The sequence below is a fragment of the Oncorhynchus kisutch genome, linkage group LG7 (genome assembly GCF_002021735.2).
Source record: "Oncorhynchus kisutch isolate 150728-3 linkage group LG7, Okis_V2, whole genome shotgun sequence".
NCBI classification, from domain to species: Eukaryota; Metazoa; Chordata; class Actinopteri; order Salmoniformes; family Salmonidae; genus Oncorhynchus; species Oncorhynchus kisutch.
This window is the reverse complement of record NC_034180.2, coordinates 818720-844798: the sequence shown is the minus strand read 5'-3', so window position 1 is coordinate 844798 and position 26079 is coordinate 818720. Positions and strand designations below refer to the sequence as shown.

The 26079-nt window shown below is 43.8% G+C and overlaps 1 protein-coding gene across 6 annotated transcripts in view; it reads left to right on the top strand.

Moving 5' to 3' along the window:
• Positions 1-26079, top strand: part of LOC109876823 (protein FAM13A) — an 83377-nt gene that overhangs the window by 49020 nt on the left and 8278 nt on the right. For 4 of the 6 annotated variants that reach the window (XM_031828302.1, XM_031828300.1, XM_031828304.1 and 1 more), the window contains 8 exons: positions 372-416; positions 6873-6914; positions 8453-8650; positions 9264-9492; positions 12319-12386; positions 13022-13067; positions 19944-20097; positions 22881-22946. In XM_031828302.1, the coding sequence (XP_031684162.1) occupies positions 372-416; positions 6873-6914; positions 8453-8650; positions 9264-9492; positions 12319-12386; positions 13022-13067; positions 19944-20097; positions 22881-22946 (848 nt within the window). The remainder of the gene's footprint in view (positions 1-371; positions 417-6872; positions 6915-8452; positions 8651-9263; positions 9493-12318; positions 12387-13021; positions 13068-19943; positions 20098-22880; positions 22947-26079) is intronic. The other 2 variants (XM_031828303.1, XM_031828301.1) reach the window with 1 other exon arrangement.

Here is a 26079-nt window from a genome sequence, read left to right as displayed (position 1 = left end):
GTTAAAGTATTTTTCAGGATATGTACATGTTAAGCAATCTCCACATGAAGAAGTTCCCGTTCTTGTTGCATCATTTCTGTCATGTGTAACTATTGGCCCAGGCCCCGCCAGAGCTATACCAGAGGAGGGCACACACGGCCCTTCAACTGTCGCTTTAATAATTCCCAGAGACAAGCTTTAACAAAACGGACTGAACTGACTGGAGCATTAGGTGGCTATTGTTCCAGAGACAAAAGGACATTCTGTCCCCTAAAAAAACCAATGAGGTGCAGAGAAAGGGAGGGGGGAAAAAAGTGTGCTTCATATGTAATATTGCATCACTCTCACCCCACAGTGGCTAACCTAACTGTTTTTTTGTTTTTGTATTTCAGCTCCCAAGAGGAAGACAGCAGACCCATATCTCCTTTCTACATAAGGTAGGTCCTGGTCTTGTTTTTGTCCTGAGAAAAGAGGTCGACAGGCATGTTATTATGGAGATGTGGGGTCATGGGGCCTATCCGCTGCATTTCATGCCATCTCAATGCATTAACATAGGAAACAATAGGCCCACCAGAAAGAGGAGGGGAGGGAGGTGGTATGCTGTGCACATGCAAGCTGTCGTTGTTATGATGGTGGCAGTGTGAGCACGTGGTCCAGCAAGACTTCCCGTAAAGCTGTAAAAACCAAAACATTTCCCTGATTTTGGTTGAGACTGACACCTTTTTGTTTATTGTTATCATGCAGGTCATTCTGGATATTGACTTCTCCAACGGGCCTACACACTGTACTCCTGAAATTGTACAATTTAATATCTCAAATGAGATCAATTGTCATACAGTACATCCCATTGTTTCATACATCTGGATATTGATCCATCACTGTATTGACAAAGTATCTGAAGAAATAGGTACATAGCTTCACAAATCTATCATATAACAGAACATTTCATGTTACTACATCTATAGTGCGGAACCAGATTCCCAACATAGTTTGACAATCCACTCAATTGTCACACCTCCACTTGATGGAAATATTCACCAAAACATATACCGATCATGAACTGCTTTGACACCCTGTCATACAGTGACATCAGACCAACATGGTTCTTAATGGAACCGGATCGTTCTGGTTTTGACACCTTGCCATACAGTGAGATCAGACGAACAAGGTTCTTAGTGGAGTTTCTGGTTGAACCGGATCATTCTGCTCTGACACCTGATCTATGAGTCACCCTCCAGTCAGGCACCCCCCATGACATTTTATGGCATCACTTCCTGTTAACTTCCTGTTTGGCTGATACTGTAAACTCTAGTCATGTCAACTTTACCGCCTTCACCAGGTACTTTGAGGCAAATTGAATGCAAGTGTACCTGCTGAACTCTATAGTAGGTTCATAAGCCTTGGCACAGACCCTCATTCGGCCTTTTCTCCTTTGAAATGTACCCTCAACAGGTTTCATCCTTCACATATACCTAGTTATGTGTTCAAGACTGTGACCAGTAGCATACATCTGATATTTTCACAATGATTTCGCTCATCGATGGTGATGGCTCAGAGGCCATAATGTATATGATAATGAAGGATGCCAAACAGGGGTGGACTGGCCATTTTTAGCCCAGTGGGCCTGTCGGGGCCCTCAAGGGACAAATGGGCTGGTGTGGGGTAGGGTTGGGCAGTATCCAGATTTTCATACCGTTTCTGTACCATACTGGGTACGCACAAAACAATTTAGGCAACAGGGATCTTGACCCAGGAGGGGATAGAATGGCTCTGCTGTAACCAAGAAGCTTGATCTTGACATCTAGTAAGTTAGCAAACCAAATGCATAGCTGGAGCCCTGAGCTGGATATAATTTATTTGACACATCTTAGGTTTCTTCCAGTGGTATAGCACAGCCAGTATTTCCAAATACTCCAGTATACGGTATAAACGGTATATCGCCCAAGCCTAGTGTGGCGGCCTCGAGGATAAAAATGGGCCGGTATGGGGGTATCAAGTAAAAATATGGCCCGGTGTGTTAGAAATGCTAGGGACGATTTCTGGTCCCAGTCCACCCCTGATGCCAAAGAGCTTGACACTACAGAGGAGAAACATTACCACAGTGACTGATGTTTACCACTACATAGCCTGTGATAGGCACACTACATAGCACACTACATAGCCTGTGATACCCTGCACAGTACTTCTCTCTCTTCCTCACGCAACCTTCTTAAGTGAGTCATGCTTTCTAATAAGTCCAGTGTCTACTTGTTCTCCGTCACATACACACCGTGGGTACCACAGGGTAGCTTCATCCTTTCCCAGTCAGAAACAGAGCTCACCCTTCAACCATGTATCCTTTCTATGGTGATCAAATCCTGGCTAATAAGTGACTGTGGTGTAATACTGGATTAGTTGAATGGACGTTCATTTCCTTTTGAATCCCTGTATGTTGGGCACGCACACACTGGGTTGGATGTGTCTCATTTAATGTTTGGTCTGTTTCAAGCCCCCTGTAGAGTGACTCTGGGAGTTTTTCCTCTACGTTTACTGCCTGTGTGTGTCAGTGTCAGTGTCAGTGTCAGTGTGTACGTCAGTGTGTACGTGTGTGTGCATCAATGTTTGTATGTGTGGCTCCATGGAGATGCCTGTTGCCTGGTAGCCCACCACTTGGACTGTTAGCTTAACATGGGTCACTCATTCCTTCTAGATCACATTCACCCTCTGACCCATAGACTATAAAAATAACACTGCAAATACTCCTTTAGGTGCCCTATGCAGAAATCGCTCCGCCATTTCCTGGTTGCTAAAATTCGAATAGTTCGCTTAATTTCAGTTTGTGACAAAACAAGCAAGTACAATCTTTGTACCATCTAAACCACTGTGAAATATATATATATATTTTTTCATTTATTTAACTAGGCAAATCAGTTAAGAGCAAATTCTTATTTTCAATGCCTGCCTAGGAACAGTGGGTTAACTGCCTTGTTCAGGGTCAGAACGACCGATTTTTACCTTGTCAGCTCAGGGATTCGATCTTGCAACCTTTTGGTTACTAGTCCAATGCTCTAACCACTAGGCTACCTGCCACTCCACTGTGAAATATATTTTCCATCACCAAAAATATTGTACTTTCAGCTGATGTACAAAACCAAAAGTAAAACACGCAAAAACTAAACTTAAGCATGGGAAGCATAGAAATAGCGCACATAGAACATCTACCGCTTCTTAGACTTGCTTTCAATGATAATTATATATTACAGCTTTTAATGGACTGTTAGCACTTCTAGTGCCTCTGACCCACTCCTATAACATTTTTAGCATAGCGTTCTCACTCACTCACTCACTCACTCACTCACTCACTCACTCACTCACTCACTCACTCACTTGTTAGCTAGAGTAAAAGTAACCTGGGGCGTCCCAAATGGCACCCTACTCCCTATATAGTGCACTACTTTTGACAAGGGCACTATAAAGGGAATTGGGTGTAGTTTGGGATGCAACCTTATAGCCTCACCGTCTAACCAGTTCATCTCCATAAAGACACGATGGAGCGCTCTGCCATGGAAGTAGATCCCCAGTAGGACATTTGTTGTGGTGCTTTGGTCTGTCACCATGACTACAGTATTGGAGCACAAATAGGTCTCCAATGATTGTAACCATGTTGATTATCTGACTCCAATTCCACCCTGTGGTTTGCTTTGAGTTATAATGATACCTACCCAAGGCCTAGTTATAATGATAGCTACTATTTCTATTTCTTCTTGTTGTTGGCTTGCCAGCTGATGGAAAAACATTAAATGAACCTAAATGAATCATTACTTATCTAACATGAAATAAGTGTTTGATATCACAATGCTCTCAGTCCTGGATTTGGATCTCTCTCTTGTCTCTGTTTTAAGATGGAGGTTCTGGATCCTGAGTCACAGTCTCGTATTCTGTTGACAGTCAAGAGAGCCGTGTATGCTCCTCTTGCGGTAAGGGAAGGTCATGGCCAGGGGCCGACTGTTTGACAGTTCACGACCCACAGGGCATATTCATTGCACACCAAGCCTGCATCCGAAATGGCACCCTATTCCCTACCTAGTGCACTACTTTTGACCAGAGCCCTATGGGTCCTGGTCAAAAGTAGTGCACTAAATAGGGAATAGGGTGCCATTTGAGACGCTACCCAAGCCTCACCTCATTCCAGACTTGTTACATGTGCGTGTCTAGAGTGGGCGGAAGGTTTTAATAGCTAAACTGAGTGGTACATATAATCCCTTTCCAGACAGTGATGTCATATCCTGGAATGGATTGGTAGCCTACCGGTACTTGCCCCCCTTTTGCCCGCTGCTGTGCCCGGACAGAGGCTACTTGGCATGGGGTTGGCATTCCCAGTCTCCTGGTTGTTACACTAGACTAGAGACTTCACATTGGGAGGTTTAGGTTGCATGTAAACAGGCTAACGACTGCTGCCCTTGTTGCAGGATAAATATGGCACTGTCCAAAAGACACAACAGGAGACAGAATAGAATAGAACTTTATTGTCCATCTTGGAAGCGTTTGCATTATGAATAGGGTTAAATATTAAAGACCTGTCATAACATGCTTATTATGTACTTATTACCATATGTTTGATAAATACTAAGTCCTAACGATTCACCCCATCACAAGGTAACTAGAATATCCAAATGATGTCTCCCTCTAATGGTGACCTTGACTTTATTCATTAAGGTTCCTTCCCTTGTCTTAAACATGTTTAAGCCATTGAAGGTGAGCATTTGCCCACTAAAGTCAGTTAAGATGCTGAACTGCAGTCAGGTCAAGACCCTGGTTAGGACGACGAACACTCGCATGAGCTTCCCTGAGACGGTTTCTGATAGTTTGTGCAGAAATTCTTTGGTTGTGCAAACCCACAGTTTCATCAGCTGTCCGGGTGGCTGATCTCAGACGATCCCGCAGGTGAAGAAGCCAGATGTGGAGGTCCTGGACTGGCATGGTTACGCGTGGTCTGCGTTTGAGGCCGGTTGGACGTATTGCCAAATTCTCTAAAACGCTAAAACAACGTAGGACGCGGCTTATGGTAGAGAAATTAACATTAAATTCTCTGGCAACAGCTCTGCTGGACACACTCCCTCAAAACTTTAAACATCTGCAGTGTTGTGTGACAATACTTTTTAGAGTGGCCTTTTATTGTCCCCAGCACAAGGTGCACCTGTGTAATGATCATGCTGTTTAATCAGCTTCTTGGTATGCTACACCTGTCAGGTGGATGGATTATCTTGGCAAAGGATAAGTGCTCACTAACAGGGATGTAAGGAAATTTGTGCACAAAATTTGAGAAATAAACATGTTGTGCGTATGGGAGATTTCTGGGATCTTTTATTTCGGCTTGTGAAACATTGGACTTAACATAACACTTTGCGTTTTATATTTTGGTTAAAATGACCCATAGTACCTCGTGACATATGAAGTTATTTTTGTTTGTACAAGCACTTTGTGACATCTGCTCATGTAAAAAGGGCTTTATAAATACATTTAATTGATTGATTCATTTTAACCTTTCAAAATATTACGGTGTCCAACATCTTGGTGACACATTATGGGCCATAACATCTTGGTGACACATTAATACTAATGTTAGTTATTAATGTTAGTTATTTTAACCCCTAGCATTTGGTACCAGATGTATATTTGGCTTTTCAACACTGACAGTGTCATCCATTTTAGTCAATTATTTTCGGGACATTGCGACATTTACCGTTAACCCAGTTTTAAAATAAAACCTTTGGCTAGAACTGAACAAGAATAGAACATGCCGGACTAAAAAATGTGTTGATTGTACACATTTTGAAAAGTCATCAGAATTACCTCGCGATAATCAGATAAACTTGGCTTCAATTAATCTCTTGTTTGATGTGACTGTTCATTGTTTCATGCTCTGTTTACACACGAACACCGTACACACACACTTTTCATCTATGTTCTAGAATCACTGTATTAATCCCATATAATTACTCTGATCTCTCCTCCATCAGCTCTCATTTGTCCATCCTCACCTTGGCCCCACACACACGCTATCACTGTCAACACTGATGCTGATGGATGAGATGTAAGGAGAATATTGTGTATTGTTGGGTGCTCAGTACCCCCACACACAAGCTGAAGGAAGGAAGTCATGCTTGTGTGTATTTCTGTGAATTCCTCTGGTCTTTCCTGGTACTGTTGGAGCTCAAATAGCCTCCTATTGACATTGAAATGGTTGAGGAGTGTATTCTAGATTTGTATTAATAAGATGTAATATTCATATTTAGTAAGATACTGTATCTAGAGTATGGTGCCAAAAGCCATTCGTAACGACCTATATTCATGTTTTTGTTGAACTGAAAAATCACCTTGTACGCCTGGCCTCAATAGCTGTGCTGACACTGCATGCTATCTCTTAAGGGAAGGTGGTAGTAGGCCATATCACTATCACCTGGTCTAGCAGACGCACCCACACAAACACACACACACCACACAAACTGACACACACAGACACGTCAGACGAGAGAGGAGCTGGCAATCTGCTGTCACTCACTGTATGTAAGGCCTGTCATGTCCTCTTCATTAGCTGTGTGTGCGTGCTTGTGTTTGTGTGCACGTGCGTGTGTAACAATAGACTAATATTAAGGGGGAGACGTGCGATCACAGCTTACCGGTCACCATGGCAGCCAGCCACTTTGCTCCCAGAGGGCCTCCTTAGGAGCTGAATAAGGCTGACGTTTTGACACACTCGTGCACACACACACAGACACATGTACATACATAACACACACACCCTGGCTGCCTGTGGTCAGCTACAGAGCCTTGGGGCCTGTGAGGGCTGCCCTTTCTCTAACTCTTTTTCTCTCTCCTCTCTCTTTCACTATTTTCTTTCTCTCTCTCCACAGCAACCACCTCTCATCTGTCCGGTGTAGATCTGACCTGACTAAGTGAGTACACTGCCATTCTATATTATATACTCACTACGATGAACAGTTCCAGGAGGACATAGTTATATTATATACTCACTACGATGAACAGTTCCAGGAGGACATAGGGGTGACCATGCAGCATAGTTATATTATATACTCACTACGATGAACAGTTCCAGGAGGACATAGTGGTGAGCATGCAGCATCGTTATATTATATACTCACTACGATGAACAGTTCCAGGAGGACATAGTTATATTATATACTCACTACGATGAACAGTTCCAGGAGGACATAGTGGTGACCATGCAGCATAGTTATATTATATACTCACTACGATGAACAGTTCCAGGAGGACATAGTGGTGGCCATGCAGCATAGTTATATTATATACTCACTACAGTGAACAGTTCCAGGAGGACATAGGGGTGACCATGCAGCATCGTTATATTATATACTCACTACGATGAACAGTTCCAGGAGGACATAGTTATATTATATACTCACTACGATGAACAGTTCCAGGAGGACATAGTGGTGACCATGCAACATAGTTATATTATATACTCACTACGATGAACAGTTCCAGGAGGACATAGTGGTGACCATGCAGCATAGTTATATTATATACTCACTACGATGAACAGTTCCAGGAGGACATAGTGGTGACCATGCAGCATAGTTATATTATATACTCACTACAGTGAACAGTTCCAGGAGGACATAGGGGTGACCATGCAGCATAGTTATATTATATACTCACTATGATGAACAGTTCCAGGAGGACATAGTGGTGACCATGCAGCATAGTTATATTATATACTCACTACGATGAACAGTTCCAGGAGGACATAGTGGTGACCATGCAACATAGTTGTATTATATACTCACTATGATGAACAGTTCCAGGAGGACATAGTGGTGACCATGCAGCATAGTTATATTATATACTCACTACAGTGAACAGTTCCAGGAGGACATAGTGGTGACCATGCAGCATAGTTATATTATATACTCACTATGATGAACAGTTCCAGGAGGACATAGTGGTGACCATGCAGCATAGTTATATTATATACTCACTACAGTGAACAGTTCCAGGAGGACATAGGGGTGACCATGCAGCATAGTTATATTATATACTCACTATGATGAACAGTTCCAGGAGGACATAGTGGTGACCATGCAGCATAGTTATATTATATACTCACTATGATGAACAGTTCCAGGAGGACATAGTGGTGACCATGCAGCATAGTTATATTATATACTCACTACGATGAACAGTTCCAGGAGGACATAGTGGTGACCATGCAGCATCGTTATATTATATACTCACTACGATGAACAGTTCCAGGAGGACATAGTGGTGACCATGCAGCATAGTTATATACTCACTACGATGAACAGTTCCAGGAGGACATAGTGGTGACCATGCAGCATAGTTATTTCAGTCGTTTCAATGACAGCTGCGGAAGAAGCTTTGTCTGGTGCATATCGTATTTCTCAATAACATCCTTTCTCCCTCTGCTCTCTCTCTCCATCTCTCTCTCTAGTGTTCTGGAGAGGACCATCAGGTCGGCAGTGGAGCAGCATCTCTTCGATGTGCACATGTGCGGAGGAGGTCAAAGTACGACGGAGGATTCCGAGTGGACCGGGTGCTCCTCATCGCCCGTGGTAACCCCGACGGCACGGCAGAGACGTCGGCACCAGAGGGAGCAGGAAGAGGCTCAGAGACACCGGGACAGGAGCAGGTATGGACCATAGAATGAATCCTTACATAGGACATTTGTCTCACCCAGTTGGTGTAGGATCTGCCTTTACTGTTGTTGATTGGTATATTTGGTCAATGGCATCCTTTGTGAGTGTGTGAGTTGTTGCGAACAGAGTGACATTCTCAGAGTTCTAGGCATCAACAATGGCAGTTTCCACCATTGGATTGACAAATATCAGTGCACTGGGAGACTTATTATGATCCGATGTCAATTCTAGTAATTCAGACTCTATGCTTCCAATGGCCTCGCCTCTAGTGGTCATGTCCATTGGGGTTATCATGGAGTCTGGGGTCCTTGTGCTACCAAGCTAATCTTTGTTGATAGAGACCTGATGGAGCCGGTAGAAGCAGTGAAAACATGGATTAGCGGGCTACATTAGTGCAGCCACCCACCATACAACGTCAATAAGACAAGTCCACTGTACTCTGTAAATAGAATTAGCGCACATTCTAAACATGGCGTTAGCCTGGGTACAAGGTATAAGTACGATGACCTTGTCATTTGTAACCCAGGCCGCTTTGTTACAGAGAGAGAAAGGGAGAGAGTCAGTTTGATTCCTCCTCTTCTTTCCTTTCTCTCCATTTGAAAACAGATCCTCGTCTCTGGGGGAAGGAGACATCAACAAGGAGAACATCCCAGCGGCCGGCAGCGTTAGCAGAACTATCAGCTGTGGCGTCAGCGTGGGTGAGGAAGGAGTCTGGAGGGACTACCAGACTAGCCAGGGAGGGCTCCACCACGAGGGCCCCAGACCCAGGAAGCCTAAACACTGCCATCAGAGCCCCACGCTTGGCCAGCTTAGTGACAACCAGGACCCCCACGCGGTAAGTCACTCTCTCTCCTCTCTTTCTTTCTCTGTCTCTCTTGCTCCTTCTCATTGCAGATGTGTGTCTATTGTTGCCATGTCATGCAGGTCCCTTGTTGAATTCAGGTGGAGGTCAAACATTCAAAACAGCACATCTAAGACAATTACTTCCTGTTTACCAAATCTCTGAAGCAAACTTGTTTGCTTATTTTGCGGTGCACGCTCATCATTTATTTTCATAGTGTCATGTTTAATACTCCCAAAGAGCAACCTGACCCTTTAAGTTCCCTGGCCTGGCCTGGTTCTCATAATCCTCCCTCTTCTTCTCCCACAAAACATTGTGATGCAGACAAGGTCTACTCCACTCACTGTGGTGTTTTTCACTTCGCTGGTGTGACGTCTGGCTTACCACCAACCCCGTCTACTCTTAATGGCTGCTATGAGTCACTGCTGAGTAATTGGTGATGTTTCACAAGAACTACTAAATCGGGGACAGCAGAGAGATGGAGGTAGATAGAGAACATTGGCATAAACATCAGCATAGCCGCCAATGGCTGGATTCCTAATCAATCTTACATAGGCTTAAGAGGCGCGTGATAGGCCAGGCAGCGTGCTCTAGCGCTTCGCTAAATGCGAGGCAACCTCCCTCCCTGGAACACTCTAAATTGCAGGGAAGCGCGTTAACGAGGTTCACTGAGGTTCAATTAGCATTTGCTTTTGAAGAAGAGGAAGGAACACATGTACTGTGTTGTTGTGTAGCCAGGGCTTGTTGTCGTTCAGGGTTCGAGACCGTCATGTTCAGAACAGTGTTTTGTTTTCGGAGTTAAGGTAATAACTGCTTACCTCAGTGACGTTGTCTATGTGTGCAAAATAAATGCATAGCAAAATAAGAAAACATACCATTTCAGGTGTGTCGCAATATGATATTGGACTCTTGGAAGGCTGAATTTGATATTCAAAATGTAGGCCCTCACGGCATATTTAAGTATGTTTCCTATTTAATTGTCTCATTATGCTGGAGGGTATGGGATTGTCTACCTCAAGTCATTACATCATTGTCTCAGAAATATGCTTCCAAACTGCTGGCGGACTAAACCAGGTTCCACAGTATTTTAATATTGCTAATTGAGATGCAGCCTCGGTATGTATCAAATGCAGCAGAGAATCCTTTGTCAGCAAACAGTTGCCTGCCAACAGCTTAAAGGGTAGTAAGTCATGCCCCGTGGCTCATCACCAATGATACGGCCCTTAATACAGAGAGCGTATCTTAGTTCAAAGTCACAGAGACTTTGGGCGATGCTGGAATAGGCTCAGGCCCCAGTAATATGGGCTACAGTGCGGTGCTGGAATAGGCTCAGGCCCCAGTAATATTGGCTACAGGGCGGTGCTGGAATAGGCTCAGGCCCCAGTAATATGGGCTACAGGGCGCTGCTGGAATAGGCTCAGGCCCCAGTAATATTGGCTACAGGGCCGATCTGCTGTCTTCACTGCATTAACTCTTAAGTAGTCGCGGCACTTCCTCATCTAGGAATATAAGTTGATCGATTATTTACGTCGACAGACAGACTCGTCTCATCAATATCCCAGGCTAATGTATAGCCTAGCTCGGCTGAAGCGTGTGTCTTATCCCAGGGACGAAAATAGATTCCACGGCTTCACGTTTTTAAAAAAACACTTAGAGGGACAGACAGGGTATAGCTAGACCTTTAGGAGCTTTTCCATGCCATCTCAACCAATCAGTGTGTTTTATTTTTACATCAGCAGATGTCACAAAGTGCTCATACAGAAACTCAGTCTAAAGACCCAAAGATTGAGCAATGCAGATGTAGAAGCACGGTAGCTAGGAAAAACTCCCTAGAAAGGCATGAACCTAGTAAGAAACCTAGAGAGGAACCAGGCTCGGAGGGGTGGCCAGTCCTCTTCTGACTGTGCCGGGTTAAGATTACTCACCTGTGTTATGTAAGAGATGAGAAGACACCTGAAATCCTGGCATACATACTGTAGTGGCGATGTCTTGACCTTGGCTGGCAGGAAAGTGAGTGACTGATAGAGGGGGTTGGCTGATGTAACAGCAGGGTAGCTACTGTAAAAGACCTGGGCTCAAATAGTATTTGTTTTCTCTCGAATACTGCTAGACGGTCGGGGTTTGCACTTTTAGGACGGTTCTATTACTTCTGTTGCTCCAAGCAAGCTCAATCAAGTCCACCGAATCTACTTTAACAAAAACAAATAACATTGGAACCCACATCTGGTAGGCACTCTAGCAGAGCGTGCCCAAAGCCCATGGGGAGTCATTAAGGCCCTACAAAGCCTCCCAGAGGGTTAGTCCCGGAGGTGTCATAGTGTACAGAACACCACAGCCCCATAGAACAGTACACGCTGTACACTACATCCCCTCGTTAGTTGGTGTGACCCACCCCACTCCACCACCTGTTCTGGAACCTGTTTCTATAACCAACTGGTGATTTGACTCGTTCAGCTTTTCTTTCTCTGTGGTTGTTGTTGTGACAATAGTTAAGAGAGGTCTCGCAGGTTGGAGAAATATGTTTTTAAATAGATACTTATGAATAATGTGATATAAATGTTTTGCTAGATTTGGTATGTGTTTTATTTATCTAATGGCCAAGGCAAACAGAGTAACAAATCCTGTGTAATTGTGTAAACCGGGTCTCGGCACACTGTTTATGTCAAATGTTCTCCAAACATCATTTCCCTGAATTATATTTTTTGCTCCAGACATAGATGTCTGATGGAAGCATGTCGGGATCAGCGTTGCACATTGATGCATACCGTAATCTCCATTAGGGGGAGAGTAATAAAATGTTATGTATTCTATTTTATACAGCTAAAAGAATGCATATCAAGAGTACATGACGAAGCCGGGACAAACAACATGGAGTCATCAGACAACCGGTAAGCATTGTGACATTTGAACCCCCTTTTAAAATGCTTGTAACTACTACTGACCATTTTTCACCTGTTAATTTAGATAGCAAAGTTCTCCAACAGAAGTAGCTAATACTGACCATTTTCACTACTTAATCTAGATACTAAGGCAGTGTTTCTCAAACTCGGTCCTCGGGACCCCAAGAGGGGCACATTTTAGATTTGCACTACACAGCTGATTGAGATAATCAACTGACCGTCGGCTGTGTAGTGCTCGGGTTAAAAAAACTAAACGTGCACCTCTTGGGGTCCCGAGGACCGAGTTTGGGAAACACTGTACTAAGGTAATGTGACACCGTTATTTAAAGAAGGATTGTTGTGTTGCTAAGGCTCTGACGGACTCCCTGAGGCCTGGTCCCATTGTGTCACAGCACCTGTCTTTATCGGGCAACATTTATTTAACAAAGTTTTTAATCTGATAGACTTGAGAGAATGCCGCTGACATTGGGGAGTTAGGGGGCGAGAGAGCCTTCCTAAACTCAACTCGGCACGCTGTTCTACGGGCTCCTGGCTGGGTGGAAAGCACCCGTGTCCTTGCTAGGGTGTGATTCTCACATGAGGAAAGGTGACGCAACATGTCTATGTTTTCACCCCTTTATCAGAAATGACAGTCAAAGAAAGGACCCCAGTCTTCTGACTCCTTCATGGGTGAGTTGAGTGTCTCTCTCTCTATTCTCTCACACTCTCTCTCTCTTCTCTCGCTCTCTCTCTCTCTCTCCTGTCTTTCTGTCTCTCTTTATTCTCTCTTACACTCCTCTCTCTTCTCCCTCTCCTATCTCCTCTCTCTCTCTTCCTCTTTCACTGAAATTCCCTGCATGTACAGTGCCTTGCGAAAGTATTCGGCCCCCTTGAACTTTGCGACCTTTTGCCACATTTCAGGCTTCAAACATAAAGATATAAAACTGTATTTTTTTGTGAAGAATCAACAACAAGTGGGACACAATCATGAAGTGGAACGACATTTATTGGATATTTCAAACTTTTTTAACAAATCAAAAACTGAAAAATTGGGCGTGCAAAATTATTCAGCCCCTTTACTTTCAGTGCAGCAAACTCTCTCCAGAAGTTCAGTGAGGATCTCTGAATGATCCAATGTTGACCTAAATGACTAATGATGATAAATACAATCCACCTGTGTGTAATCAAGTCTCCGTATAAATGCACCTGCACTGTGATAGTCTCAGAGGTCTGTTAAAAGCGCAGAGAGCATCATGAAGAACAAGGAACACACCAGGCAGGTCCGAGATACTGTTGTGAAGAAGTTTAAAGCTGGATTTGGATACAAAAAGATTTCCCAAGCTTTAAACATCCCAAGGAGCACTGTGCAAGCGATAATATTGAAATGGAAGGAGTATCAGAACACTGCAAATCTACCAAGACCTGGCCGTCCCTCTAAACTTTCAGCTCATACAAGGAGAAGACTGATCAGAGATGCAGCCAAGAGGCCCATGATCACTCTGGATGAACTGCAGAGATCTACAGCTGAGGTGGGAGACTCTGTCCATAGGACAACAATCAGTCGTATATTGCACAAATCTGGCCTTTATGGAAGAGTGGCAAGAAGAAAGCCATTTCTTAAAGATATCCATAAAAAGTGTTGTTTAAAGTTTGCCACAAGCCACCTGGGAGACACACCAAACATGTGGAAGAAGGTGCTGTGGTCAGATGAAACCAAAATTGAACTTTTTGGCAACAATGCAAAACGTTATGTTTGGCGTAAAAGCAACACAGCTCATCACCATGAACACACCATCCCCACTGTCAAACATGGTGGTGGCAGCATCATGGTTTGGGCCTGCTTTTCTTCAGCAGGGACAGGGAAGATGGTTAAAATTGATGGGAAGATGGATGGAGCCAAATACAGGACCATTCTGGAAGAAAACCTGATGGAGTCTGCAAAAGACCTGAGACTGGGACGGAGATTTGTCTTCCAACAAGACAATGATCCAAAACATAAAGCAAAATCTACAATGGAATGGTTCAAAAATAAACATATCCAGGTGTTAGAATGGCCAAGTCAAAGTCCAGACCTGAATCCAATCGAGAATCTGTGGAAAGAACTGAAAACTGCTGTTCACAAATGCTCTCCATCCAACCTCACTGAGCTCGAGCTGTTTTGCAAGGAGGAATGGGAAAAAATGTCGGTCTCTCGATGTGCAAAACTGATAGAGACATCCCCCAAGCGACTTACAGCTGTAATCGCAGCAAAAGGTGGCGCTACAAAGTATTAACTTAAGGGGGCTGAATAATTTTGCACCCCCAATTTTTCAGTTTTTGATTTGTTAAAAAAGTTTGAAATATCCAATAAATGTCGTTCCACTTCATGATTGTGTCCCACTTGTTGTTGATTCTTCACAAAAAAATACAGTTTTATATCTTTATGTTTGAAGCCTGAAATGTGGCAAAAGGTCGCAAAGTTCAAGAGGGCCGAATACTTTCGCAAGGCACTGTACATGCTAGATCTCCTAGGCTTCCTGTGTTCACACTGCTTGCGGAAGATAGGGCCAGAGTCTCTCAGTAGACTAGGTGATTATTTGGGAGTGTAGGGGTCTGAGGGAATAGGAGGGGTCTGAGGGAACATCTAGAGTTTGTTCCTGACCAATAAACAACTGGAGCAGATAAATGAGATACTATTTTGGTCCACTCACTGCAATGTGGAACTACCACATCTCTGCTAGTCAAAATGTTGCAGCCAAACATCTTCTCTTTAGGGGAAAAGCAAACATCCCTTGGAGAGATTGACAGCTAAGCAACAATGAATCACTACCATTGACACAATATGGAAAGAAGTAGAAAAGAAACCAAAACAAAGTTTGAGCTTTTCCTTGAATGAAAATCGACCACACAAAAAAACGACTTATCCACACATCTTGATGGGAAATGCTGTGAACGTTTTCCACTGCAGCTCTGTATCACTTCAGAATGTGAAGCACTGGGTAGCTATTCAAAACATCAGCAGCAGCTGAAGCTATTTAGCATAGTGATAAGGTGGTATACAGATGGAAACAGTCCTATGTAATCTACTGGTCCATCTGCTTTCTAGTACAGTAGGCTAATCTGTTACACTTAATGTGACTCTACAACAGAACTGTACACACACACACACACACACACACAGTCCAGATGGGTCTTAGTGACACAATTCTCTGTCTCCACCTCCTCCACATTCACCACCTCAGAACAAGCTGCACCCACTGAGATGCAGTCTGTGCCTGGCATGGTGGCACGGCGTCCTCGTGCCAACCTCTCTGCTGGTTGTTGGTGTCAGATCAGAGGTGGTGGCATGAGGGATCCCAGCACCTAGTGACATCAGAGCGTACTACTGACAGCAGGTCCAATTAGTGTACTAAGTAGATTAGTGCTCTTGATCGGTCTACTAAGACCGAGGCTGTGTTCCCTAGGGGCGCTGGTCAACAGTAGTGAACTATGAAGGGAATTTGGGATGCAGCCAAAGGCAGATGGATGTCTTGACTAGATGTGTTGTTTCAAAGCATATTTTTAACGGTATTGTTGAAGCTCAGTTTTCTGTTGTCTGTTTAAACTGTAACTAAAGTTTACTGTTCTTCAAAACAAAGACAGCCTTCTGGTGTTTCAGTCGTTTGCACGATGGAAGCTTCTTTGTCCGTATGTTGCTTGTTATCCTAGAAGCAACTCAAGTCCACGTGAAAGATGTGAGAAACATGTTCATTTGACCTGTTTGACTTTCACACCGTCTTAAAATGTTTTTTGGACAGAGTCTTTTACAGCCTTGGCTTTAGTGAGCGGTGGCCTCGGTCACCACACACTCTGAAGGGGATCAGTGTGTGGCATGCCTGAGCCTCTTTAACCTGATGACACCTACAATGGCTTCTAGAGCTCACTGTTCCATCGTGTGTGTGTGTGTGTGTGTGTGTCCACATTCTCAGCCCTGTCCCCAATACTTCACACACAGTCCAAGGCCAGTGGAGGTACAGGGAGTAAGGACAGGTTTAAGAGATTAAAGACTTCCACACATCAGTTATGGACCACTGAAACCAGTACAGATCAATGGGACCTGGAATGTAACTGTACAAACAAGTCTTTCTTTTGTCTTTATCTGTCATGCCTACAGGACTGTACTGCTTAGTACCCTGCTGCAAAAAGACATTTCAACTGTCAAAGGGATCTTATTTGTTTGGATGAATGCTTGGACAGCGTGTCAATTTGAGCAACCCCCTCCAAACAAACCCAAACATGACGCTTACTTGGTGGAGATTCTGATTTCTTGCATCTGTATAGTATTGTGAAGATCTCAGGATTGTACTGTAGTAATAATGGATCACAAAAATGTGGGTGAAGTGGGTTATTGCTCGTGTGTGTGTGCGGGTTCTAGCGTACGTGTCACTTGTGGCTGTGTATCAAGCCTCCTCATCCAATGTGATGCTACCCTCCCAGACGAGCCCCTTCTCTGCACCCTGTCTGTGTCTGTCATTACCACCCCAGCCTCATCCTCCTAAATCCACCATGTGTTTGTGTGTCGCCTGTCTATAAAACCCCTAACACACAGATTAACAATGGAAAGAACACCCACTGTGGGACAAATCCAAACCCTGAGCACAACATTGTGGAACGTTCAGATAGAAATATATTTAGTAGAACAGATATGTCTTTCACTGACATTAGAGTAAAGGAATCATACTAGCTATATTTATTCATACAATTTCTATCTGCAATGCTGAATGCTAGTACCCTGGTCTCCCTCTGCATCACTACCCAGGGCGACTAGTGATGATGTAATGTGATCAGTAGTTGAGTTGTGCTAGGACAAAGGATTATAGTGCAGTAGGTTATGTACAGTCAGTGTGGCAGTGATATTTACAGCCAGGGTAGTGGTCACCATGGTTAAGCTGTTCTGTCTTCTAGTGAGTCTGGGTTAATCCTGAAATGATTGGGACTGTATACAGATGTTTATATTTCTGTTGTGTGAAGTATTTTCCGGAGACTTGTTGATAGAAACATTTGCTGAAAATGACTACTGTGATGGTACATTAATACTTTTTAAAAAAGTAATAGTGTATATATACAGTCCAGTCAAACGTTTGGACACACCTACTCATTCAAGGGTTTTTCTTTATTTTTACTATTTTCTACATTGTAGAATAATAGTGAAGACATCAAAACTATGAAATAACACAATTGGAATCATGCAGTAACCCCCAAAAAAGGTTAAACAAATAAAAATGTATTTTATATTTGAAATTCTTCAAAGTAGCCACCCTTTGCCTTGAAGACAACTTTGCACACTCAAGGGTGGCTACTTTGAAGAATCTCAAATATAAAATATTACACTTTTTTGGTTACTACAGGATTCCATATGTGTTATTTCCTAGTTTTGATGTCTTCACTATTATTCTACAATGTAGAAAATAGTAAAAATAAAGAACCAAACCTCGAATTAATAGGTGTCCAAACTTTTAACTGCTACTATATATCATATCGTTTTGATATCGTTTTTATTGTCATTCTTACAGCAATGTGATCATTAACCGCAATACGGATGATGATTAATGTGACTGAAAAAGATTGAGTCAAACCGATCATTAGCCCGTCCATGTGTGAAACGTGATTTGATCACATTACATTTCTAGTCCTTTCTCTGCATAACCTCTAATGGCGGGGGGGGGGGGGGGGGGCGATGCTTTGAAAGTATTTGATTAAATTGTCCTAATTTGCATGTCAATTACCCCTTTGGCGGTATCAAGGGGGACTAGTTTCAGTACCCGAAAGAGATCTGCATTGCAGAAATGACATCGGGTGAATTGTTGTGTAAGAAGTAGTGTGCTTTGAAACAGTTGAAGGAAGAGAGGGCAAAGATCATACGTTTTGTAGCAGTGTTGTCCTTCTTTGGACGTCTTTGACCCCAGTCCATCTCAAGGTAATCAGCTCTTTCTTCACAACTTCAGATGTGTCAAGAGATTTCTGTTGTTTGACCTCACAGCCTGGTAATGGCCCCATATCAATCATATGAACCTAAATGAGTTGTCATTGATTATGGGGTTGAGTAGTAGTTGTTTTCCTTCTGAAGTGTTTGTTTGCTTGCGTTCTGTAACATGAGGTGCTTTTGAATCTGAGAGTCACTCGCTTTTTTAGAACTAGGGTTAGATTACTTTTGACGGTGTCCTGTTACACACAGTGTGTGTGTGTTCCAGCTACACGCATGTTTGCAAAACACACACACACACACACTGTGTGGCCACAATTCACTTTCCTAGTAAACAATGATAGTGTGCTCCTTGACTGAAGGGTAGGAAAGGTGAGATTAAGAGTGAAAAGGAAGGACATTTTGAGATTCAGATTCGGTGTGTTTAAATGTGCGTTGTTACATGGTCTATGGTCCCCAGCGTTGTGTAGCTGGTGACTGGGACAAATTCCAACTATCAGTCACATCAAAGCTATTTGCCAGTCAACAGCTGAGAGCACTTGATAACTCCCTATCATTGGCATTACAGTAACATTCACCTTTCACCCCCCCCCCCCCCCCCCCCCAGTTACACAACACCCTCAATGGCAGTTCCTTTTATAGGTGGCATTTATGAGGCTGGGGCAGTTTTAATCCCTGATCTGTTCCTAAAATAACTCTGTCCCACGCCTAGGCAGAGGCTAGAGGGGAAGTGAGGGGAAGCTAGCTTCCCCCCTCCCCCCCCAGTTTAGCACAAAGTCCTGTCTGTTTTGGACGCACGCCCTGCCTGCATGACCCACCATCTGAATTCACTTTCGGTAATGGTGAGGGATTGTTAACGTTTTGCTAGGCTGGCATCTGATAGGATGTTTGAGTGCTATGGTCAAAAAGCTTCCATTTGATTGTGCATTGAAAAGGGCTAAGAACGGGGGGAGATGTTGAAAGAGTATTTGATTAACAACGACAGAGATACAACGTACAACGACAGAGATAATGGTATTTGCAGATAAGGGGGAGGGAAGGTGAAGAGGGTAGAATATTATTGGGAGAGAGGGGGGGGATTCGGAAGAGGGAAAGAAAAACAATAGAGAAAGAGAGCACAGGAGAGGAGGAAAGGCGAGAGCCCAAAGAGGAAGAGAGAACTCCTCCATGCTCCAAGGCAAGGATGTCTTTCTGCAGCAGAAGAGAGGGAAAAAAATCTCTGCCTGTGTGCTGGCGTCTGGCGAATAATCTGCTTGCTTTTCTTTGCCATACCTCCTTCTCTCCCTCCTCCTTATTTTCCTCCTCCTTTTCTCCCCCTCCCTTCTGCTCTGGCTACTGTGAGACAAACCACTCCAAAGGATCAGTGCATATGCACAGAGAAAGAGAGAGGAAGGGGTGGGAACCCAGAGGGAAAAGAGGAGGGGCAAAACCTCATATATACACACACACACACACACACACACACACACACAGACAGACACGCCCGGTGGACCAATCAGGAGTGTTGTCACCCCCCCTACAAGGGCTGTGGTAGGCTGGGCCAGGCAGAGGCAGCGTATGGCTGAACTTAAGGAGCATGCTCACTCCCAGCCCTTGTTGTTTTGTGTCTCTCCGTGGTTGTGCAGACACGACTCAGTAGTATGAAGATCCAGGAGCTGCCTAGTAGCTGTGAAACGGCTGACAGGAGGGGGGTCATCGGCCGGAGTTCGGACCAGGAATGTGGCGAGGACGTACCCCGCTTGGACCTGTCGGCACTGACTGACGATAACAACTGGGGAGGTAAATCTTCAATCCCCCCCCAGCCTTTCTTCCCCTCTTCCACACACTCCCTCAGTCCTCCCCTTCCTTCTAGGCAGCACATGGGTGTCTGGGTGGCAGCTGCAACCCTCCTGCTCCCTCTCCTCCTCCTCTTGTTGTGGTGGCTCCTTCTGTGTCTTCAAGAAGAGTTATGGACTCAGATGCTCTTGAAGTCTCTCGGCTTCTATATCTGGAGAAGCTGCACCATTACTGAAGGTGTTGTGGGTGTGTACACAGCTTGGCGCAGCATATTGCATTTAGATAGCAGATCTTTTTTTAACCTTTTTGACAAATGTAGCTCCTGTTTCATCAGACCACAATGGAGTTTTTTTGTTTACAAGTGATGGGAACAGCATAGAATATTGTGTTGCCGTGCTGCTACCATGAGTTATTCGAAGAGTGAAAGAGTGAGTATTTACGGTTTGCACATGCTGCTGGCATGTTTTGCCGTTTGGTTGGCAGTTATTGGGCAGTTTGTGGGTTGTGAATAGCTTCCAGATTGCTATCGACATTCATTAAAGGGCAAGATTACAGGTGAAAAATACTGTACTGTTTAAGGGGGCGTTGAGGTTTTATCTTTTCTTATAGGGATTGACATTGATCTTGTTTGATATGGTCTGGATGTATTGTCTTCCCATTGATATTGCAAACGCTCCTGTCGTTTAGTTTTTTTAAGTGCGTATGGTGTGTGTGTGTGTCTGCATGATTAGATTAACCCTAGGAACAATAAGTGTGTGTGTGTGTGTGTTCATTAAGGTTGGATTTCAACTCTGCACATGGCATTGGATGTAAGCAATGAAGTGTGTCTATTTGTTTATTCATACCAAGGTATCGAATCTCATTGGTCATGCATAGTTTATACAGAAATAGACAGAGGTATTCTATTATTCATTAGTCTATCATGGGCAAGTCTGCTTATTATTTTTTAGAGAGAAAGAAATGTAAGTCAAAAAGGACCTTGGAGAGATTTTCGCAGCCATTCAAAATGTTCAATGTCTTTGTTAAATAACTGCAATACAGTGGATTTGGGGGGATTAAACCATGTCAGAAAAGAGTTTGATATTAGAAAAGAAATATTTAATTGTATTTTCTCTGTAAGCTTTTAATCCATGGTGCAACAATTATTGGCAGTATGTTGTTGAGTGGGATTGGAGTATCAGGAAGGAAAGGCTGTTAGATGCTGCACAACTTGTCTGATTGTTTTTGTGAGAGATTGCGAAAGAAAGGTCGGAGGTGGGTGGAGTTTGAAAAAGTGTGTTTTTGTACACTAGTGAGACTGAATGCAGAGTTGTTAGATTGCTTCTGTTTGATTGCACAGGGCAAGTTACCTTAAAGAAGTCCACTTGCAGTTTCAGACTTGAAGAGACATGCATGGGCACCATGTATTATAGTAACATCAGCATTGGATACTAAATCATTTCCTGCGTGGTTGCTCGGTGCAGGCTGCAGTCATGCCAAACGCAAACTGCCTAACCCCAATGGAAATAGGTCACACCTTAAGGAAAATATTGTTCAAACATTTCCTTTGGATTCAGTATTTCTTCCAACTCAAACAGCACTGTTTGTCTTGAATTGTGGTCTCTAGTACAGTACAGTACCAACTGAGCAAAAAGCACTGACGCCCTCTAGTGGTAGGGCTTGAGACATGTTTGTCCTATTCGGCTAAGGAGCACTGTGTAAGCCTGGTGCTTAGTCCTTGTTTGCTCCAAAGTGAGTGTGATAGACAGATAAATATTCAGGTAGTGTCTGTCTGCATAGAAATGCTAACTTATGCAGTCAGTCAGGGCTGCAGCCAATGTGGGTTTGGTGTTAGGGGTTTTGGCAGCGCAGGCAGCGCGCGTGTGTGTGTGTGTGTGTTTACACATGCACACAGTGTGTGTTTTCTGGAGAAAGAGTGAGAGGTATCACCAGGTGTTGTTCTCTCACAGCCAGGAATGGAAGGATGAGGAGAGGTGAGGGAGGACAAAAACAGACTTTGTTCAGTTTTGATGTCACAGTCCGCGTGTTACCTGGCACAACAGAATCCCATGCCACAGGATGTACCTAAAGCATAATGCTTTAGACTCCTCTGAGCTACTGAGAGTTACAACTCCCAGGGGAGTGCTTATGATTGACCGTGACATGGCGTTCCCATATCACAAGAAGCATTTCTCCTAGACGCAGGCAAGGCAATCGGAACGCTTGGATCTTTTGAAGCCAGAGGAAGAGCAGGGCTAGTCAGAGCTTGGGTTTTGAGTGTTGGATTAAACGGCAGTGAACTTGAGTGATGTTCGGAGTCATTTTGTCTGGCAGTAGGTCCTTTCTCTCCCCTTTAAATATAGAGCCATGAGACTAAGAGCGTTTTTGTTATGCGTAAGGTATTTGTAAGTACCTGTGTCCTGTAGAGGGGATAAGCAGGAAAACAGATGAGGTTGTTGCAATAGGAATGGATGAGGTAGTGATGGTTGGGACAGTGGATGGTACAGTGGCATGAGACTTTTTACCCAGTGCAGCATGTGCCAACTGCAGTCATGGTGAGCAGATATTTGCTGTGTGCCAGCTCCACGTACATAGAGCTAGTTAGAGTAGAGGACTTGTCTACTACTGTGTAATGTCTCTGTCATTGGGAATGATGCACTATGATTCTCATTTCACCTTTCGCTTGCAACAGAGTGACCGGGCTGGATCTTCTTTTCCTCCCTCCATCTCGTCTGTTCTTATCACCTTATTTTTCTCTCTTCCTCTCTCCCCACCTGCCCCTATCCCATCTCTTCTCTGTCCTCCAGATTCCCCATTCTTTAGCGCCCCTTTCCTTGATTTCAAAAGTGTTTTCCAGTCGAGTTATTATGAGGGTAAGTGGCATTCTGGCTGGCAATGGAACCGGGACTTGTCTTGCCTTGATACAAATAACCCATTAGAGACAGAACAGAGAGGAAAAAGGCCAAATGCCTGTTGCATGACCTTTTACTACTGCATGGCAACATCACTACAGTGATTGGGCATATTCTGCTCCCAACCAATCACATCCCAACCTTTAGGGGCATGACAACATGGCATACCTCAACTACAATGGGCTGGATGCTGTGCTGGTTGATTTAAAGACCTAATTTGAAATGCCATGGTGAATACCCTATTGGCTGCTTGGCTGTGTAAGCTGACATAATAGGTTAAAACACATTGAATTGTTTGAGGTTGACCTGCTGCTCACTGTCATCTAGTAAACCCATACATAGCAGTGTTGATTGGATACATTGTGTGAGGCAACCTTCTGCCTAGGGAGACTAGGCTACTGCTCCCGCGCCTCCCGCGCCCCAGGCAGTCCCGACATGCCTTGAAAGACCGTGTAAAACCGCACGTAGTCCTATAGTAGCATACCGCGCACACACTAAGTACCTTCCAAGCCAGCACCTCCATGACCCGAGCCATACTTCATAGCCTAAGTCTCAGTTATGTAATTTGTGTTTATGAATTATTATCGGGGTGACAGTTGTCCTTTTTTTTGTAAACAAACTCAGATCGTTTGTCAGTATTAGACAGCTACTGGTATGTAGTTACAATATCTAAGGAAAACCTAGTACGTACTATTATAAACAATTGCATTTTACAAGTCGAGTTAGCTATGAACGTTACAGCAGTAAAATGTAATTATAATTTAGTCACAACTATACTGCGGTATATGTATAGCGCCTTTATCTGCTTTATCACTTGCAGTGCAAACACTCGTCTGGAAAACTCAACATCTAACATCTAAGACGGAAAAAAAATGATAGTAGACAGCTAACTCCGGCAAACTCTCCATATTTGCTAGCAATGCGCGTTGCCTTGCCAGCTAAACAACTATCCTTATAGCAGCAGACAGCTAACGTTAGCTGGCTTTCGTGATTATTATCTACAGTCCAGCATGCACTACTAGTCGTGCTGAGTGAGGAGTCTATGGGTGCCTTCGTAAATTCCCTCTGGCAATCTACTCTTGATTTCAGAGCACTCTCGTCTGAGTTTGCCAGAGCGCAGAACGCTCAACACTCGTTGAATATGGCTGGTGTCAGTAAACGTTGTCAAACTAAAATCGTAATTAAATTGTTGCCAGCAGTACAGTTAGTCACCAACGCTCCGGATAACATGAATTCAGTCTTAACCAGCTCTGCTAGGACGAAAAAAATGTCAGAATGAGGTGTTCTCTCATTTATGTCTGGAAGTAACTAGCAAGCTAGCTAACTTTAGCCAGTTAGCGTGGGTGCTTGACTGCCGTTGTGAGGTCAGAACGCTCAGATCAACCCCACTCCTCGGCCACAGCGTCCAGTGTGCGATCTGAACGCTACGAAAGCGAAACGCTCTGAATGAACGAACGTCCAGAGCACACTACGAGTGCATTCTGGCACTCTAAAGTTAATTTACGAACGCACCCTGTATACCCTGTAACACGGTCCAGATACCAAGTGTTAGGTCACACACTATAGGAACATATTCTCAATCTCTTAGTGAATGAAAATCGCACACAATTCCTTTAATTCAGAAACTCAAGAAGGCAACATGAAAGCAACCTTGTTACAGTGTTTACAAATATGTGCTGCTGCGCGTCATCAGCTGTAGCACAAACGGATAAGACGGACCGACAACCAGGAGCCAATATTTACCGTTACATGCATTTGTCAGCTAAAGATGCCACTATTTTTATTCTGTATAACTCAACTCGTTTATAATATCGGGACATACAGTAGATATTTGTATTGTTGCTGTAGTCGGATGGATCAGAGGAACGGATAGGGTTTCCACTAGTTATCACAACCACAAAGTCAAAATCGGCTTCAGTGGTAACTAGTGACGACCAGCAGATAGGCCTATGTGCGCGAGAGAATATCAACAATATGCATCAAAATTCGACCTGCAATTTCTAAACAAACTGTTGTAGGACTACTATCGGTAAAAATGTCATTTTGAAGTGACACAAATGGAAAATTAAGCGTTTATCTATCAATTTCGAGATATGTTAAACCAACAAAAAAAAAAAATTTTTATTTGGAAATTCGAACACAAATCACTTCCCATATGAGTCCCTATCCAACCCCCCTAGAAAAACATGCATGTGCAGCTACAGGGTGTGTGTGTGCACGTGGGTGTTCATGTGTTCAAAGAGTGATTACTGAATTCTGATGTTTCTAAATGTTTACACTGGTGATATGGAAACCTGACGTTGTTATTGCTCTCACCTTCCCCTCTGGCTATGTTACCTCTCCAGTGTGCAGTGTAGCCTACATGGTCTCCTTTTTCCTGTGGTACAATACCGTGGTTTCTCTCATGTCCACACAAACACACGTGCAGTAGAACGATCCTTGGCTGAGTTTTGTATTTACAATGCTGTTGTGTGGTGGTGGCTTAGGCTATCTGAAATGAAACCTTCCCTCCTCTCCTAGCAACAACAGCCTGTGTGTTTCACTGATCTGTGATACAGTACAACTCCCGCTGTGGGTACAATGCCGTGGTCTTTCTTTCTCTCTCTCTCACATACACAGCCCAACAATATTCTTCCTATGCCAGTCACTCTCCGTATTCTGGTCCCATATCTGCTTGCGCTGTCTTGCAAATTGATGACAACGGCCATAGGAAATGTGAAGACATCACAAACCGATATGGTACAAGGCTAACTCTGGAGTCACAGCAATTCCATTCCTCTACCAGAGAGGCCATGGCTCCTGCATTATCCCAACCAGAGGCATCAAAGAGCAGTCCAATTTATTTATAGCTTGTGATTGGGATTGTCAGAGACATCTGCATGGTTATTTTCACCACAGTGTAATTATTGGCGAGTCGGAGTGGACTCTGGCTGGGGCTGAACTGAGGCCAGGGGAAACCAGCCTGAAAAACAGACGAATGGGTCTGTAAGCCATTAGTTAGTGGTGAGAGTTTTAGTGAACAGCTTCATCATGCAATGCCGCAGTGACCTTTAGGGCGTTCAGATGCGGGTGCCAAGAAGGTGTTGCCGAGGTG